This window comes from Bactrocera oleae, chromosome 3, assembly GCF_042242935.1.
Source record: "Bactrocera oleae isolate idBacOlea1 chromosome 3, idBacOlea1, whole genome shotgun sequence".
Lineage (NCBI taxonomy): Eukaryota > Metazoa > Arthropoda > Insecta > Diptera > Tephritidae > Bactrocera > Bactrocera oleae.
In genome coordinates, this window is record NC_091537.1 from 87305883 (window position 1) to 87327020 (window position 21138).

At 30.7% G+C, this 21138-nt stretch overlaps 1 protein-coding gene across 1 annotated transcript in view; it reads right to left on the bottom strand.

The window, feature by feature from the left end:
* The window catches only part of GABA-B-R1 (gamma-aminobutyric acid type B receptor subunit 1), a 338659-nt gene that overhangs the window by 19265 nt on the left and 298256 nt on the right, over positions 1-21138 (bottom strand). Inside the window, exon 9 of the mRNA XM_070107139.1 lies at positions 16276-16418. Coding sequence (XP_069963240.1) covers positions 16276-16418 — 143 coding nt within the window. The remainder of the gene's footprint in view (positions 1-16275; positions 16419-21138) is intronic.

Genomic DNA, 21138 nt, shown 5'->3' on the forward strand with positions numbered 1-21138 from the left:
CACATACATTTTCACAGTCGCATGCATACACTACTAACGAAACACACACACACATATATATATATATATATATATATATACATTATCATCTTTATGGTCGTCAACTGGCTTATCTTCATTTGCGGCGCTCACGCTCAGCTCGTTTTTCACTTACTTGCCTATATTAAGTGATTCGCTCGGCTACTCCTACCACCCCCCCCCAGGCTGTTGGGTACTCTTTAATGAATACTATGTGAAGTAAATTTCCTAACTTGTTGATAGCTATCAATCGTTTGGCTTAGTGAAAACTGTTTAATTGTCTAATTAACTTCAATCGATTTTGTGAGTATCTAAAAAGTTCGTTAGTGGTTGGGAGAGGAGCTGAGAATGTAAGGGGAAAGCACGCTACTTAAGCTTTGTATAAGTTGCGGGTACTATCTGTTAGTCGGAAAGTGACTTTAAAGGCATTTAGGAGATTGTGTTATCATTTAATTGTGCATTTCTTGCTTTAGGTAATTTTTTTGTAAATTCAGCAAGTGGTAGTTGGCGTCTCAGGGTAACTAGTTCACTGGAGTAGAAATACGAGGCTACCATGGTTGCAGTGATGAATTGTAGTAATAAAAGATGACAACAGCTATTCAATATTTGGCAGTATTTGCTTCAACAAATGCGATTTCGAATAGCAATTATGAGAACAGGCCGCAAAGAATACATTCTGAGGCTACAATTTGCAAATGTATGCAAGTTACAGCAAATTAGATATTTACAGTGTCAAAAGTTCATAAACACTCGACTTGAGACATACACTCTGCTTTTGGTAAGATGTAAGAAAATCTATAAAAATGTTAAATTGCGATGATTTTTGTATTATTTGGCTATGAATTATGTTGCTATGATATAATACTTCAAACTTTTCCGTATATTAGAATTGTAGTACCAGAATTAGTTGCGGTTAGAAAATAGAGTTTACTACCTCTTTACCACTAAAGCAGAACATTTCATATTCACCGTAAAACCACACCATACTTAAGAAATTTCTTTAAATTAGGAGGTGTGTTCAAAAATAACGGAAAATTTCGGCTTTTGAACAAAAAAATTTTTTTATTCATTTATCTACATTAATGTTGTCGCCTTCAAAATAGTCCCTCTTCGATTTTATGCACTGATGCCAGCGCTTCTTCCAATCAGCGAAACACTTCTCAAACTAGATTTTTGTCATCTATGCCTGTAAAACGCTGGCCTTTTAGGGTTCTCTTTATTTATGGAAATAGGAAAAAGTCACAAGGAGCTACGTTTGGCGAATATGGTGGCTGGAGTATCGTTACAGTATTGTCTTTGACCAACAATTCACGAACTAGCAATGCAATGTGAGCTTTTAATAAACAAAAATCGTCAAGCCCATAAAACCACGCCTAACTTTAGCAGCTGCTACAGACATAGTAAGCAATGAATATAGCTGAAAATTGTATCACACTTTAGCGGCATGTATATCCACATAATAAAAAAAATTGACAATTAGACTCTCCAAATCTGCTAAAATTTCAATTTTACTTTCTAAACACACCTCGTTCCACAAATTTTGACTAACATAAACAGTTTAAAGTCAGAGGGAAAATCTGAAGTTACTACAAAGTGTATACGAGATCGTCTGCGCTGATTGCATTAACTTCTGTCATTACTCGAGTATACTTGAGAACGTGTTACGCTATGAATTCCACCGAACTTTCGAAAATCTTTATATTAGGTATATGTGGGTTAGGGGAAGTATTTTTGCGAGTTTACCCATTTTTGACAAAAAGACATACAAAAATAAATTCTCCGAATTTGTTTGACAAAGTAGTTGATATTTTAGGTTAAAATTCAGCTATACATACTGGATTCCACATATTGGGTATCTGGGGCTTGGAAAGTTTTGATACAATTTCAACAATCTTTAAACTTGAAATGTCATGATCCAAAGACACCACTCTTTGTACAAAGTTACATGCCTAAAATTTAATCGGTGCTTGATTTATATTCTATAAATTGAAAGAATCATATAGAATTTAAAACTTATATATTGTATATGGGGTGTTGGCCATGTTCATAGTCTAACATAAGATTGTCAGAATAGTGTTATTCATCAAATTTGGTTGTAGTTTGTCAAGTAGGATGGTGAGCGGCGACACGTTCATTCTCCTAAATTTTCACCAAAAAAATTTTCACATTTCCACTTGATCCAGTGCAGCTCTTCCGTACCAACTCGGGACGTATTGGTGTAGTGAGATATCGCGCTTTTAATAGTTTTCACCATTACTGTTATATGCGGTGTAGGCACTATAAAGCTTTAGTAGTTTATTTAGTATGCTCAATTAACCTATTAGAGGCCAGGAACACAATCATTTTTAAAAAGACTTTAGCTCACACATAGTCTCTTCCACAGCGCTGCTTTGTATCTTAATGTAGAGCTTGGTTATGGTACTTTATAGGCTTTCGATAATGGTGCCAAGTAACATGTGTCCATGAAGATATCGTAATTTTGACTCAAGTTAACGTTTACAAAGGCAGGATGGACGGACAGACAGTTAACTGGAGTACAAATCATTACATCATCTTGCTCATTCATATACATACGTATATACGAGTATATCTCGATTAGTTTGAGATTTTATAAGGAAACGTTAAGTAAACAAAATTATTATACTTGGTTGCAAAATTTTGTATTAATAAATAAAATATGAAGCAAATGTCTTAGCAATCCTTTCTCGGTGCAAGCTCTCAGAGAACTGAAGCTTAAAATATGAGAATGATTGAGGAATTACTAGTTTGTTTACAAAAAAAGAACTGTTGATTAAATTAAATAGTACAGTTTTCAAACTGTTTGAGAAAAGTCACCTCTGTTTTAGGAGAATATCGACTGTATTTTCAACTAAGTATGGAATTAGAACCGAATAAAAGCAAGTGAGTGAAATTTCTTGAGACACGTATTTGTTTACACTAGTAAATCTACATTACCGAAAGTGATTCGAATTTTTGCTGTTTAAGAAAATGAGAGTTATTGGAATTTTAACTTTTGCTTCGCTTTAAAGAGGAATTAATTGAAAAACGTATAAAAAATCGATGTTACCAACACAGCCAATAGGTGGCCATAATACTGTTAATATCTTGTCGTCAATGTAGGAGCATATTATTTATAGTGTCTACTTTAAACCCAGCTTGTGTGAATACAGCGCCATTACGAAACATATTGCAACTCAACTCTGAGTTAATCGCCTTTACATCTCCGCGTTTTATAATTAACTTGCATTATATTGTCTTTTTAATTACTTTTATTACAAAAAGTTGTATGAAAATTATTAAAGTGCACATTTGCGCGCTTCTCCAGTCACTTTACGCATTATGAAGTTATTGCTTTATTGTTGTTTTCTCCTCACTCACAAATTTCATGACATTTTCATTATTCACCAGCGTCATTGCTGTCAACAACGTCCGTTCAATTAAAGGTAATGCCGTTGACAAACGCACGCAATGTCTGCACAAACACAAACAAGGATATGAAATGGCGATAAACACAAAAGCACACATACACATAGCTGGCGGATTACATACACATATGCAAAGGATATAACATATTTTTAAATGTGTGTTTGTGCACTCAAATGAAAGCTTCTTTTAAAGAAGGTGGCGTGTAAGTATGGATATTCAGTGCATATGCGATATACTATATATATGTAGTTACATACATATATATATATATATTATTTTGTGTAAATGTATGCCTGTATAGACAGACAACTTTACAATAAATGCAAACATATTGCCACTTTTGTCCACCTAACTGCCAAGCAGACCCACATACGCACATTTATTTGTTTACTGTATGTACATATATGTATATGTTAGTCTGCCACATTCACAAAGGCTATGACAGTTTTAACACCACAAACAAAATTATTGATTACGAAATTAAATTGCAAGGAAAATATGCATAAACGCACACACACTTACTCACACGAAACAATAACAAAAAGCAGAAATAAAACAAGAAATGAGTACTAACAATGCTTGGTTGAGTGTAGCGAAGTGTCATATTGGCTCTGTTATGAAATGGGGCAAGAATACGTGTCAAGTCATTGTATCGTGCTGTTCGCTGCAATAAGCAACAGCATGTCTGCGGCTGTGTATGTGTGTGTGTGTACATTTGCGCTTAGTGGAGTGCAGTGTGTATTGAGCTGGGTGTGACATGGCGTATGAGTGACATGTGATTGTTTTCATTTCGTATGCGTGAGCGTTAATAAAAGTGCGATAGCAAATAAATTATAAAAAAAAGAAAGAAAAAATTGTGATGAAACAATTTTCATGCGCTGATTAAAATACTTTTGGTCATAAAAAGTTGGCATTAGTTATTCGCGCGTAATGAAAAGTGACAGTTCGCTGGTATGAGTTCAGCATTTTAAGAATTATGCAAATAAAAATTTGTAACTCAAACATTAAACATTTTAATTAATTATTAATAATTATTTTATGTTGATTATATTATAATTTTTTATATAACTATTTAAAATTCAAATTTTTTTTTATACAATTTGTAAGTTTATTTATGCTAATTAATACATGTCATAAAGATATATTATACATTTTTTATGTAAACTTACACATAAAAAAAAGATTATGTTTACATGTATCTATATTAAATATTTTTTTCAATTAATTTAAATTTAGTTTTTTATAAAATGGTTTAAAATCTTAATTTTTTTACTATTTTTTATTTTCTTTAAACTAATTAATATTATTATAGGTATGTTATGATGAGATTTAAAGTTTTATATATTATAATTAATTAATTTAATTATATGGGATTCTTGAATTTTTCTTTAATTATTTTCTTAATAATATAAATATTTATCCATGTTTTAATGTTTTTCTGAAGCTAATTAATTTTTGAAGTTCGCTAGTATTGAGCAATTGAAATTAAAATGTAAGACAAAATCAAAACTATTCAAAAAACTTTAGATATTATTTTTTTTAAATAATATATAGAATTAGTATCTACTTTCGTTTAAATTTTTTTAATTTGTTAATAAAGGCATTAACTATTTTGATCTTTAAAATATTTTTAATTTAAAACTTATCAAAATTTTTTTTAAATTTACAGTTGACATTAATTTAAAAAAAAATTGTCTTTAGATATTAAATTGAAATTGAAATTTTATTTATATATAAAATTTTGGCCTGAAATTAAAACTTTTTAAATTTTTATTTTACCAAAAATTAGAATTCGTAATTTAATTTGTTTTTGCTTAAGACCACAATTAATTAAGTTTATTTTTGAAAAAAAGTTTAGAAAAAAACTTAATTTAATTAAAATTTTAAAACTAGTGTTAAATACAAAAATTATTGAAACAAATCAAATTATTTAATATGGATCAAAATAATTTTTTAATAATTATTATATTAAAATTAATTAAAATTAAATAATTATCATTTTGTATTTTATTATAATTTTAAATCTGGAATTATAAAAGCGATTAATAAAAGATACTTAAATTAATAAATATTATTTAAAATTTAATACTACTTACTTTGAAAATGTTTGAAACTAATTAATATTATGTAAAATTTAAATCTTGAAATAATTTGTGTTTGAAATGTCGGATAAAATAAGCTTTTTATTTATTTTCTTACAATGTTAAAATTAGTATTAAAAAAAATGAAAGAAAATCCGAACTACTTAATATTCGCCAAAGTTTTAAAATTTTAAATAAATAATAGCAAAAAAAAAATTTTAAAGTTTTTGTAAAAGAATAAATTCTTTAATTTAGAAAATTTCAGTTAATATTTAAAAGAGATGTAAGTAAAAAAATTTAAAACATCTAATATTCTTTGCACTTTTAATAGGCTAAAAAGACATTAATTTAGAAAATTGTGCAAAAACATAGCATTTTTTATTTCATTAAAGTTTAAAGCTTTTCAAAATGTTTTGAAAAAAAATAAAACATTTGTTATATTTAAATAAAATGCTTAAACGAGATTAAAAAGTTTTTAACAGATGTTCACAATAATTTATATGTTTTCGAATTTTCAAAGTAAAATAAAATTAAATAATTAATTACAGAATTTTTTGGAAAAATAAAAATTGTAAAATTGAGAAAAAAAAATTAATGAAAAAATTTATTTTTAATTTTTTTATTAAAAATAGTTTTGTATACAATTTAAAATTTATATGCTAATTAAAATTTTATTTTCAAAATTAAATTCTATTTTAAATATTTAATTTCATTATGATTTATTAAATGCCATTTAGCGCTTCTCGTTTGACATATACAATATCATTGCATTTAACACATGTCCTCACATGCCATCCTCAAATTACGCTCATACTTAATGCCTTTCATTATTCAGCTTTCAAACTTGCATGAGAAGTCGCTGATAACGCACACTCAACTCGAATCATTACCACTTTACTCCAGTTACAACGCGCTGTTGGCGTTACTCATACGCTCCGCCTCCATTGCAATCGCGAAATTTAAAAGCGCATCAACACGTTTTTCCCTTCCTTTTGTTAACGGTGTGCATGTGTGCGCTTCCTTTGCATTTTCAATTTGCTGCAAATTGTAATTTTTTCCTTTGCGCTTACATTTTAATTAATTAATTTATTTATCACCACCTGTGGGGCTTTAAGCTCCCGGGGTTGTTTGAATTCAATTTTCATGCGGTGCAGTTTGTGGCAAATAACGGCGCGATAAAGGAGAATTTTAAATCGACAAACTGACAATTTTCTTTTTAAAATTGTTGATAAAAGAGTGGAGTTTCGGTTTTGAGAACTATGAAAGGTTTGGGTTTGAACTCTGTAGACAGCATAGTTTGAGTGCAGTGATAATAATGAAATAATAATATTTATTCAGTAGGTTTTTTAGGTGCCAGGAGATTATGAACATTTCCGTGGGGTTAGGGTTCTTAAGCCTAAAATTATGTTGAGTTTTTTTAAAATTGATTTTGAGGTTAGTTTTGGTTAGGTGCTTAGGTTAGGTTTAGGATTATTAAGTGTTTCAGAAGTATTTCTATTAAAAAGGTAAGAAAGGACTTTGCACCATATATGAAGAAGTGAAATGTTAGTGGTAATGATTTCTACTTCAAAACGAAGCCAATTGTCCTTCAACAGAATAATCAAGATAGCTGTTGCCGTTGCGCTGGATGTTAAATAAATAATCCTTGTTAACCAAGACCTGGAATAGTGGAGCCTGGTTCATAGTTAGCAAAACTACTTGAATAATTGTAAAGTGAATGTGCTTGTTAGTTGAGAAGAGCATCTTATATGTAAAAAAAAAATTTGCTCAAATCCTTTGTACTTTTTGCATTTCACATGAGAATTTATATCTTCTATAAAATTATTAGTTACTTTTTCTCTGACCATTGAAGTGTTAAGGATAAAAAGGTTTCATTTAGAGGTTCATATAAAGAGTATAGTCTCTCAGAAATGTAATTAGAAATTAATATTTTTAGTGCACTGAGAAAAATTATGTACCAAATTTATTGTATTGTATTCTTATATAGAAAACCTTTTTATTTGATAAGATATCTACACAAAATGCGGCATAGATTATTTTCCAAAACAACGCTACAATTTTCACACAAATTGTTGAGATCAGACCACTATAGCATATAGCTGCCATAAAAGTGGATCGATTAATATGAAGTTCTTGTAACGAAATATTTTTTATCTGACAAGTTATCTTCATGACATTTAGCACAGATTATTACGCAAGGCAGCGCTACAAGCTCCGAAGAAACTGTTCAGATTGAACCACTATAGCATATAGCTGTTATACAAACTGATTAATCAGAATCAAGAAAAAAATCTTATTATACACTTTTATGCAATACAAAATGTACCTGTAAATCATATTCTAGTTTCGGTACAACCGAAGTTAACGCTTTTTTTATTTTACTTTTTATTCTCTACCAACTTCTCCAACCTCTTAACGAAAATCCACTGAATTGTTCGATATTGCATTTGCCTGCTAGTGTTTTTGTAAATCCGCGGCATGCAACACGAAAAAGTGTTAATAAGTAATTAATACTTAAGTGCACTGCGGCGTGCTTAGCAAACTCAATAACTAGTTAAAGCATAAGCAACAGGTGTAACAACAATGAGAGCAATCAACTGCCTGTCGGCATAAAACTGCGCAAAATTCAATACAACACAGAGCTTTTCATTCCTCAATTTGCTATTTGCCTTGCAGAGCTTTGCCAGTACAATAGATTCTGTTTTGCGCTGGCAGCGAGCGTGCATTAGCGGAGATATTTTGCATTTTTTCATATTTTCCTTACATTTTCAATTTTTTTTTATACGCAATCCTCGCATTCTCATCCAAGTATTTGCTATTGTTTCCATTCATTTGTCTATTTTTTCACCATTGTTTCGCGCAAACGTTGCAAGTTCATTGCAAAGCAAATTGAGTGCGAAGAGATATGAAATTATGTTGCTGTGAGTGAGTGCACGAGCAGTTGGCCTTGTTGTTGTTGTTAATGTGTGCATAGTCGCAGTACCTGCAGTACCACCTACCGTTAACTATGCAATATTTTCTTCTCTTCTTCACTGCCTTTTGTTCTCCGCTCACTGCCTAGCTACCTGTTCGGCTCCCCAGCTGCTTAGTTGCCCGCTTTCCGCTCATTTCCGAAACACCCACTGTCATTGTTTGACTTTCCTTTCACGTTTTTTGCGTCGTTTTTTTCAACGTCGGTACATTGTTGCAATGCAACAGGAATTCTCTTGCGCTCAAATGAACCCAAAGTCATAATAACGAGGCTGCAGTCGTTTGTGGCGCGTGCGGGAATGCTGTGGTGTGCTAGTCTAATGTATGGCGTTTACTTCGTAGATTAAATGTTTGCATGCAGGCATGCACACACACACACTTATATATGTGCTGAATAGCTGTAATTTGTCAAGCTTTGCGGGTTTCATAAATTTGCTCATGTGCTTGAATTGCAGCGTTGCATGTGGTTATTTGAAGCTGTCAAGCTCTTACGATGCGTGTGTGCTGATTCATTATATGGTCACATTGAATTTATTTTTCCCAAAAATGCGCGTGCTTTTATCTGGGAACAGGAATTTTTTAGTCTATGTATTGTATTAATTTTGTTTTCATAATATGTCGAATTTGCTTAAACACTTTCTTGGAAATTTTTTTTTCTATGAAATCTTTGCAAAAAAAATTTATAATTCTTCTCAACAAAACATTGCCTTTTAATGCACTTAATATATAATTTTAGTTTTCCTAAAAAAATTTTTTATAAAAATTAGTTTCCTATAAAAATTGGTTTCCTATAAAAATTGGTTTCCTATAAAAACTTTTTTTGTCGACAAATGTTTTCTCTAAGTGTTTTTTTTTGTTTAAAATTACATATAATGCACTCATTATACAATTTTAGTTTTCCTATAAAATTTCGTTTCCTATAAAACCTTTTTCCTATATAAATGTTTTCCCTATATTTGTTTTTTTTTGTTTGTATAAAAGAGCAACAAGCCGCTATAAAAACGTTTTTCCTAAAAATCTTTGTTTTTAAGCTTTGTTTACAAATTATTTATTACCTGAACTTTTTCAATAATTGATCTTTTAACAATTCTTTCTCAGGAGCCAAATGAGCCTAATGTTGGCCTAAGTGTGGCCGCCTACGGTTCGGCGCTCAGGCGCCTCCCTTTTCAACCAACCAACCATTAATTCCATTCATATCTAATTTGATTTCTGTTTAATCAATTCATTACAAACTTTAATTTTTGTAAAAATAATTTTTCTTATAAAAAATTGTGAAAAAATGTTTCTTCTAAAATATATTGTTTAAAAATTTTTTTTCTTTTTGTTTAAGAAATTTTTTTCCTATAAAATTTCTTTTTTATAAAGAAGTTCCTATAAACATTTTCACACCAACATTTTCCTATAATGTTATCCTATTAAAATAACCTATAGAAAGTTTAGTTTTTCCCATACAGTGTTATTTTTTATATCATATTGTGTCAGTTTTTTTTCTATAAAAATTTTTGTTTCTGTTGATAAGTTTTAACTTGGATATTTCTGTTTTCGCATAAAATAATTTATGACTTATAAAATTTCCTAAAGTTTGTCCTATAATTTTACTTCTTCTTTACATGTTTTGCCTAATATATATATTTAGCGATACTAATAATTATACTGTCGTAAGGCTTGAAAACAATCTCAGCACAGCTCCATTGGCAATATATTTTTGAAATGTTCCTAAATAATTAGCAGTATGTAAATGAGCTATTGCCTTAAAATTTAAAATATATATCGATAATATTCGATATATTATCGACTTTTTGCATAAAAACGTGATACCAAATAAAATTCAGATATTTCTCTAGAGAAGTCATTGCCATATTTTATCTATTTTTTTATTATTTTAGGTAGAAAGATTTATGTTACCATTGATGTGATGTCCTTTGTTTTGTGGGGTATTACAGAATATTCGATTTTTTCTCCATACAAATTATTTCAATTTTTTTTTATGGTTTATCGATGTTTATATCTATCGATTGGTTAATTACTTTCTACTATTAATCGATTTTTATCGATAAAATATTAATATGGTGTTTTAAAACTATTTTTAGAATCGAGCACGTAGTGGTAAGTTGTAGAATATCGATAAAAACATAGCATTTATATCTATTTTTGTGGAACTACAAATTTCATGCGCTTTGTTGCTTTCTTAGTTTCTAATAAAATATTACAGCAATAAACTTTTAAATAGTTGTTCACAAATGAGAAATCGCTTTTATTACCATATAACTCACTGTGTCATGCGAAAAGTGCACCCTCACAACTATGCACCCGTTTGCCGTGGCGTATGAGTTACCTGAAACTTGAAAAAGTGCTTCACTGCTAATTAGTTGGCGTTTAGCTAGAAGTTTATGAGAAGTTTTGGATGCAGCTATTAAATGACTCAGCTTTACATAGCTATATACATATGGAGGCACATATATATATATATATATATTGTGTATACACATGAAGTGTTTCTTGCAAATTAAGCAGCTGCAATTTATGCAACTACTTGTAGGAAGTTGAAGCGCATTCACATAGCATGCAGTTATTTTAGAAGTAAGCACAAAAGTTTGGATGTGTATACGGTTGTATACATATATATTTATATGTAAGCAAATTGTTATATTAAAGTAGAGTGGAAAGTGAAATTTGTTGCAAGTGAGCTCAAATGTTAAAGTAATCGGGAGTTTTGGAGTGGTATATCTTTGTCAGAAGTACCATTATTTAGTCAAAATATTCTAAACCCGATTCTATGCATTTTTCTATATATATACGCGCCATGATTGCTTTTAAATATAAAATTAGTATATATCATCGAATAATAAAACCGGCAAACCTGCGTGTCTGACCAGAAAAAAAATTTACCAAATATAACGGCTTATAATCATAAAACGTCTCCCCAAAAAAGTGCAAACACACGACAACGCTTTGCACAAAAGTCGCTACATACTCATATACCTTCCTAAAAATCAACACATGTGTGTGTCTGTTGGGTTTAGAAGCATTAACCAATGTGTTGCTGCTTAACAACAGCTATTCTTGTGGTTTTGTTGCACCGCAGTGCAGTACTCACCCAACTTGCAACAACAATTCTTCACTGAATCCAACTTAAATGCATGTCAGCGCCATGTCTACAAAAGCTGCATAACTACCCATATATATATACAAGCATGTGCATAATTTCCCTAAATCTCAGCTGTTCACCCTTGAGCTGGCACTAAATACAGGTGAGCGGCGTGGCATAAAATAATCCATCGAAGCGTACATCGTGTTGCTTGGAGTTGACTTTAATAGTGGCAGGTGTTGCAAGCACTCATTTGTTGCATGAATACCGACCACATTTTGGCTGCAGCATATGTGCTCATCAACATACATACATACCTAGATCTATGTAGTTACTTTTGCATTTGCTGCGAATTCCTTTGTTTTAACTACGAAATGCTTGTTTCTGACATCTGTTCGCTTGTGTGGGTTACCTGCTCTTTTCGTTGCTGTTTTTTACATTTTCTGCTTTAATCAGTTTTATAAAAATTTATGCTTCCTATTCTCAGAGTTGCATCTGTTTTGTTATAAACTGGTGGCGTTGTCTGTTGAACTTGCATAAAAATGCGATTTGCTGGGGTTGATGGTTCAAGCTCTTTAATTATTAACGCTTATGTAATAATTATGTAATAATAAGATTTTTTACAAAATTTTAATTTCATATTGAGTACGCAATACTATTTCACGCTTATTGGAGTAACATGATGATGATGATTTCAGAATCTTTTGTAATATAAATAGACCTAAAAGAAGTGAGCAGACATAAAAAAATTGTTCACATATCACTTTTTTAGAGTGAGCTAGTGACAGAGAGAGAGACAAATAGTATGAGAGATTAAGAGAGAGAGAGAGATAGTGTGAGGGATAACGAAAGGACAAAAAGAAGATTTATTATTAATTCGGAAGAGTGAGAGAGAGAGGGATATATAGATAGAGAGAGTGTGAAAAAAAGAGACAGAGAGATTGACAAGAAAAGAAAGATAGTGGAATTGAGAGTGATAAATTTGGAAAAAGAAAAAGATCAAGAGTGTGGAAGTGATAAAGAGAGATTTTTAGAAAAAGAGAGAGAGTAGCAGAAATAGAGAAAGAGGTAGAGAGTGTGAGAGATAGGGTGAGTGGAAAAAATAACCAAAGTGACCGTGAGAGGGAGATATAGATAGTGTAAGAGATAACGTTGGGAGCTATTGATAGAGTGACAGATTGAGATTGATTGAGAGCGAATGGAAAAGATAATCAAAGTGAGAGTAAAAGAGATAGTGAGAGAGATATTGAGAAAGCTAGAGAGAGTGGAAGTTATAGTAAGAGAGTGAAATCTACTTGTTCGGACGTGATAAGACATAATTTATGATTTAGTATTGTTCTTCGAACTGAAAGTGGAAAAATTTAGTCAAGTCTTGATTACAATAGCAACTTTTTAATACAGATCAGTTTCAATTTAGAACTTTTCCACCTAAGATCGAAACTAAAATTTACAACAACTATAATGGCAAACTGCTTAATTTAATTTCTCACACAAAAATTGCTTGTACTCATTTAGCCCGATTGCGGTTTCATGATGGGCTCTATATGTGATACACTGAGGGTAATGATAGTGTTGCTATAGATTTAAAGATCAGTGTGATCTTCACTTAAAGCTTTGGGCCATTATAGAGCCCTCAAACAAAGCTTAAAATGGACTACCAATTGTGGGAGTAAGAAACTGAAATCGAGGGTTTCTCTTTCAGACTTTAGTAAACATGTACTTTAGCGTATAAAAAATTTTATATTGAAATTTCGATACAAAATGGCGGTAGCCAATCTTCGTAAATAACTTTTTCAAGAGGATCTCTTCGTATGATAATGATTCTAGTAACTTTTGATTTCTGAAACTGAGTAAAAACGAGTTCTTCATCTGCATTAGGCTTGCCTGTAAAATGTGTACGGTTTAAGCTTTCAATTCAGTTATTGCAAAATGGCTGACTTGCAGCAATATACAATTTTTTCAATGAAAAACAATAGTTGCATTAAGACAAGAAAGCTATTCACTATTTTAGCATTTCAATAAGGTTGAGCCAAAAAAGTGCATATTGGGTCATACAAAAGTTTGTCTTGTTGAATCTCCTAAATTGACGTTATCTTTTAATTAATTTTGTGAATCGAGAAAATTAACGAAATCATCTGTATTGGCCATCAAATTAATCAACTATTACAAATTTTCATTTGAGCTTAAAGTGCATTTTCGGCATAATTCTCTTGCCAGCTTTTTAGTCTTAATAAAGCTGCAACTTAACTGCACTTAATAATAAGAACAACATATTTATAATCTTTGACAGTTGATTTGATAAACATGGGATTCTTAAGCTGCGGTTGAATAAATTTAAGGCTTAAATAATTTTTTGATTTTTCTTCCTACACTCTTACATAATAGGTTGTTTTTCAAAATACAGTAATATAAATTACATTTCCAACATAAATTCGAAATTCTCAATAACGCTTTTAATTTAATAGACAAAAATTTGCCTTCAACTAAGCATATGTTGAACTAATATTGTCTCTTGAGGCACTCAGCTAAGAGGTACACACGTCGTATGAGTAACCGCAGTTTCAATAGAGTTCACAGACAGAGTCAGCATGTAACTGTATTTGCGGTCACTATGTGCAGCAAATGAACTCACTGCTTAAATAAATTGTAATCAATTAGAATCTGGACCTCGTGTATACTAGCTATGTCCCCCAAACAAATCTTTTGTACAGTGCTCCGCTCATTCGTATTACAAAGCGAAGAAGACATGCGTATAAATTAAAGTCAAATGCAACGATGTGCTTGTAATTTCTGTCAACATTGTTGCATTACATTTCTATTTCTAGTTTTACTTGTAATTGGCAGTGAATGCAACATCTGAAGTTAGCAAATATTTCTTTTAGTGCGTTCGTCTTCCTATCACTTTTGCTCTTCCATTTAATTAAGCACATTAGGCAGCGCGCTAATGAAAGGAAACAATTTAAAGAGCCTTAAGCATTTGCTCTAGTCGCTGTAGCAGAGATTAGCTGGAAAATAGAAAAATTGCGATTGTTGTACAGAAGATAGCTTATTGTTATATGTTACTTGCAGCCGATGGTCAGCGAAGTGGGGGGAGAGTAATCATTGTAGCGCAACTCTGAAGCAATTTAACAATTCTTGAAATAAAAGTGATGATATGAAGGTAGTTTCTAACTCATATTAAGTGTGGAAGTGTAGTATTGCCAATTACGTAAGAAATCGGTTTCTCTTCTCTACTCTTACATTAACGGAACTTTTTTATTAATTTTAACTTTTAAATATAGTATGAAAATTTTGTAAAAATATGCAAGTTCTGCATAAATTTATAGTCCACACAAGGACCTACCATTTTTTTGATCTGATCCAAACCAAAATTTTGGAAAAGATTCAATTTAAAAAAGCTGCTATTTTGTAAATTATTGTATAGACTTTTAGAGAGATTTTTTTCTTTGAGTTTCATTCAAAGAGAAGGGCGACATCAGTTGTTTTTATTCTTCAAAAACTCTACTGTATATTCTTAAACTATTTATAAACTATATTATTATATGAAAGTAGCGTGGCAACCCTATATAATAAACACTTTGTTTATTTATAGATGTAGAATTGTCGTTTTATCTGAAAATATTTTTATAATCTCATTTCCATATGTTTGAAATAAATTTCAAAAATGCAATTTTCCGACCGGATGGCAACCCTGTTTGATTTGTATACTTAGTAAGAGTCTATTAATAACTTCTGTTTGCTAATAGAATTTTATATGTATATAAAATACTTTTTGCATTCATAATTTTTCAACAGAAGGCAACGCAATTGGTAGAACCAATGCTACGAAATTGAATACCGTTTTTGAGAACATTTCATTCTCTCTAACGCCTTTTTAATAACATTTTTAAATTAGTTTTTTAGTTTTGTAATTCTCCATAGGTTTATAATATTCTTATAATCCGATTTGATGGCAATGCTTTTTAATTATTATTTTTAATAAATTGTCCTTTTGTCACTTTTGTTTGCTAATAATATTAAGCATCTTATTTATTAATATGTATTCTAAACAGTTGGCAACTTTGTACCTCCTTCAGAAATTGGATACCTTTATGATTTAATTTAATTTATTTTTTTAGTTTAAAATATTATTTAGTTTTTCAGTTTTACAGACTCTGATAAAATGGTTTTCAAAACTTGCAGTTTGCTGGCGAGCTGGCAACTCTCTATAAAACAATATTTTTGCAAAATTCTTTCGATAATTGCTAACAATATTTTTTGTACTTAATAAAGATTTCAAAATATTTTTGTACAAATGGGTGGCAATTCTACTCGAAATATTTTTTAATGCAGCCTTGTGCCATTTTATAGAGTTTTTAAGAAAATCCCAGCCTCTTTGATAATTTTTTCTATACGTTTGTTTTAATTACTACTTAGTTTTTGTAATTCTCCATAGGTTTATGAAATTGATATTTTGCTTTGTAGCACTTTAGATAGCGCTTATTATGTTAGTTAAAGACAAGGGCTTAATGGTTTATTTCATGTGTCTTGAAATGCTCAGTGGTTGAGTCTTTATGTGCTAAATGCTTGTTTTCTAATTCTTTCAGGTTTATAAATTATAAATTGAAATACAAAATATTTTGAAAATTTCTAGATTTTACGTATATGTTTATATATTTTTTTTGAATTCAAATTTTTCTGAAAAGTACTCACCTTCTATGCTTATTCCATATGTTGAATACAATAAGTGCTAAGGCTACTAATATACCACAACTTGAAATTGTACACATACAGACAAATAATGGCAGGGATACTGTGCGTAAGACGCGACGTACAATTGTGCGATCCTGAGGTACCTGAAAATATATAGAAGACATAAAAATATTATAAAAGTGTTTTGTGTCATGAGAGAAATTTTTAAAAAATTTATAAAATATTGTACGATTGTTTGATATTTATATAAACAATAATAATTTTCTTGTGAGTAGAGCTTGATGTACTTATGTGGGAAACCTTAATCTATTTGACATTTCTATTCATATCTATTGATAAATAGAATACATATTCAGTCGCAAAATCTAGGCTACAGGGCGCTGAGAGCGGAGTATCTGAAAGGGTCAATTTGCCTTCTTTATGAATGAATATTGTTATATCTAATAGATGGCGCTGTGAGCAGTATATCTGAAAAAGTATATTGGCCTTCTATACTGAATGAGATTTCGGAGAAGACATTGCCTAATTTGTCTAATATTTGAAATAGTCGACATATTGCCGTAAATAATATAAGCTAGATGGCACTGAGGTCAGAATTTTGAAAAATGTTGATTTGTCTTTTCTTCTAGTTTCAATTATGAAAATGTATAATTATAATTGGTAGGACCTTGGGAAAAATCTGCTTGAACGTCCAATTTTTGGGACACTACCATTTTAATACCACATCAGAAAAAGGATTCAATTGAACTAGGCGTATACCTCACACTCATTGCGATCATTTTTTACTCATTCAACAAACCATCTCTACAAAATCATCAGTAACTCTTAACAGTCGCATACATTAAAATAAGACACATATACATTCATTAAAAATTCATCTAAATGCCGCACTTGAGCATTTCGTCCTGCCTCCCGCACTCACAGCAGGTCGAATAAAATTTATTGCCTGCCCCAATTTAGCAAGAAAGAAGAAGAAAATAAAGCAAGCAAGCAAATGCTGCGATCAAAATCAATCAATGCCTGGCGACTTTTGCCATTAAATGTTTTTGCGCAAACTATTCCAGTGAGATTTCAGAAAAAAAAAAATTAAACGAGAGCTCTCAAAAATTATAATGAAAGTGGGGGAAAGAGCAAACAAAATACCGTACGAATTGGCACAAATTGGCAAGCCACAAAATTAGCATGCAAGAAATTACTAGCGACAGCAATTTAACTGCAATGCCATGCAGTTGTCAACCTCAATACATACAAACACAAGAACTTGAGCGCAAAGCGAGCATGCAAAATGCGACAAAGAGTTCGCCAAGTCGCCGAGGTAGACGAGGTTATGTAATATTTAAATGTGCAGTTGCCAACAGAGAGTTGTGCAGCAAGCGGAGCAACTTCATCAGTAATTAAGGCAATCGAACTGTCATTGATGCTGCGGTGCGCAAGTTCTTGGTGGGCGGCATGAAGAATGCCAAGGCGGCTAGTCAGTGGGGTAAAAGTTTTGATCATGCAAAATGGCAGTAAAGTAGAAGAAGCGATTAATTGCAATGTGCTGGTGACATCATGCACTTTGTGTGTGTCGAAACTTTTTAATGAGTGTGTAGAGAGTTGAAGTAAAAGAGGAAAGAAATAACTGTTATTTTCATTTTGTTATTGAGTAAGCAATGTGGGAGCTTTCCAGAATTGATAGGAACGCATGAAATGTAGGCCATTATTCAATAGTTGCAGCTAAGATTTATTAATTTTGAGGAACTTTATGTTACTTGGAGAAAATTTCCACGAAAAGTGAGAAACCAATAAAAAAAACCAAAATAATTTTTGCCTATATTAAAAATATTTTAATTTATTTTTAATTCGTACTTACATACATACATAGTTTTGTTTTTATTTGCCTGAATTAAAAATTTTTAATTTATTATTAATTCGTACCTATATACATACATACTTTTGTTATTTTTTCGTGAGAAAATGCTTTTTACTAAACGATATATGCGTGAAAAAAATTAACAAAAAGCAAAAAAATATTAAAAAATATATATAAAAAATATATAAAAAATAAAAAATAAATATAAAAAAAATTAACAAAAAAAAATTATTTTTTGCATCATTTTGTTTTTTCTTTTAAAGATTGTGGAATGTTTTAATATAAAGTTTTAATGCGTAAAAATTTAACAACAATAACCTATTTCAAAATAAATTACCAAATATATAAATTTTTTTTACGTTCTAGCTTGTATATTTATAATTATTGTTATTTGTGATTTTGTAAGATATCTTTTTTATAAAGTTGTAATATTTGTAAAAAAAATTAACGAAAATTTTTATTTTCAAATTTTATTAAAACAAATTTTTGTATTAAATTTATATTGTTAAATTTATTAAAAAAAAAAATGTTGTTAAATGTTTTTTTTACAAGTATTACAATGTTTTTGTAAATATGTTTAATTAAATTTTATTTAAAAAAATATCTAATAATTTTTTATTTTTTAATTTACTTCATAAAATTAATAAAAAGTGTTTAATTTATATTATTAATTAAACTATAATTTTTATTGCGTTTTTTATTTTGTTATATCGTTTTTTAATGGTTTTGAAAATAAGATTTTTATGGCGAGTTTTTATTTGTTTTAAATTAATTGCATTGTAATTATAAATATACTAAGCCATAAGCAATTTTGCTAAAATATATTGATATGTGTATATAGTTGCCTGTATGATGTTTTGAGGTAAATACATAATTTTTAGATATACGCTTTTACCTTGGGCTAACTTTACATGCATGGCAACCCTACTCTAAACTAATATTTTCATGCAACTTACAAAGTAGCTTGCCTATCATTTTCACTGCTGTTTCAATTTACATGATTTTATAATCGCCGAGTACTCAGACAAATCAATATTTGTGTCTGCTTAATACCTTCTGTTGACAAGATTTGGAAAATATGGCAACTCTTTTTAAAACATTTATTATTTTGTACAATATACGCCTAAACAATATTAAAAAAAAGCTTCATTTTTTCTATCCGCTTTATATAGCGTTGATTCCACGAAAAATTGTCTCGGCGCTTGGTAACCCTGCTTCCAGGAAACTTTTTCGGTAGTTTTAAAATTTATCTCATTTACTTTTTAAGTAATAATTTTGGCATATTTTCTCTACGTGGCCTTAATCTCCTTGTGACTCTACTCCGCAAATATTTTTTGTGGCTTTGTCTATAGCAGTCTGTCTCACCTTTTGCAGTTGCGGAATTTTACATGATTTTGTAATCGCAAGATACCCAGCAATATAAATATTTTTGTTTGCATAATACATTCTATTGACAAGATTTAGAAAATCTTGGCATCTAGCACCAAAACAGAAAATATTAGTTGTGCTAACTGCTCGATATAACGATAAACTCACATATAATTTTCTCGGTGCATGGCAACCCTATTTCAAAGAAATGTTTTTGGTGATGTGAAAATTTATCTTATTTACTTTTCAATTCATAAAAACAATAAAATTTTGGCCTATTTTCTTTATGTGGCGTTGATCTCACAGAAATAGTTACAATATATGGCGACCCTATTCCAAATAAATATTTTCTGATAACGTCTGAATAGGTAAGTCAGTCTTTTTCATTGGTGCGGAATAATTTACATAATTTTGTTAACGCTAAGTTTTCAAAAACAATTTTTTTTAAATATGGTAACCCTGTCCAAAAAGAAAATTGAGATTCTGTACTAATTTAACTGATTTTCTTTGTATTGTTTTATTAAAATTTCTTTCCTAAACTTTTTTTTCCAAATATGGCAACCCTATATAAATAAATTATATATTATATTAAAAATATGAAGCCTCTTTATTGATTTAACTGATCTTACATATTGATATAATCCATTAAAGCTCAACCAACAATTTTTATCAAATACGTCAACTCTTCTTCTTTTTAAAGCAAAAAAATCCTCTTAATGGCCTTTGAAATTTTTTTCGTAACCACTGGTTTATAATTCCATAATAGTTGGTGGTTTTCCCTCTTTGCAACCCATCCAAAGTCTGAGCAGCAGCACTGATTACTCTCTATTTCACTGCATTTCACCTGTCATCAACATATCAATGCCAATGCCTCACTACTGCACCGCCAAAATGAACCAGCTAACAACAATAATTAAAATTCACTCAACAAAAAAATTACGTATACGCCTCGCCGCGCCTAGTACTACTAATGCCATCACTACATTTATGCTGCACCCGTGTGTTCAAACAACCCGCAAAAAGCAATTTGCACCATTTTCACACCGTTAATATATCATTCACACTCCGTTGCGCCTAACGTGCCACAATCGAGCAGCATAATTTTTTCTCACCAGCAATTCAAACTCAACTTCAAATGTATGTAAATTGACACACATACATACAAGCATATCACTGGTGTTACGAATGGCTGTGTTCACCAAATTTAGTGGGTAAAAGCGAAAAAAAGTGAAGCATTCACATTTATAAATACGTTTTAGATTGCAGTTGCACACTTGAAATGCTTTACAGTTAGCGAGCGATTCGATTTCAAATAACTGGCTAACGGTGCTTTGTGGGTGTGTGCCTGTGTGTGAGATTGAGTGTGTCGCTGGTGCATGGGTGTAATCAATTTTCACTCTGCATATTCGAGAAGCCATTTTCACACATATACATATACACACGCATACATATATATTTACATATAAACATTTATACACACACCTACATGCACAGACAAGCGCCTGACTGCTTTTCGAAGCAAGCAAGGCATTTCGTAGTCTCTTCGGCTGTCTAACTCTGCGCGCCTATTAAAATATCGACGGCATGCCGAAATTGTGTGTAGTGGATATAGATGAAATAGGCGAGTGCAAGAAATGAAGCCA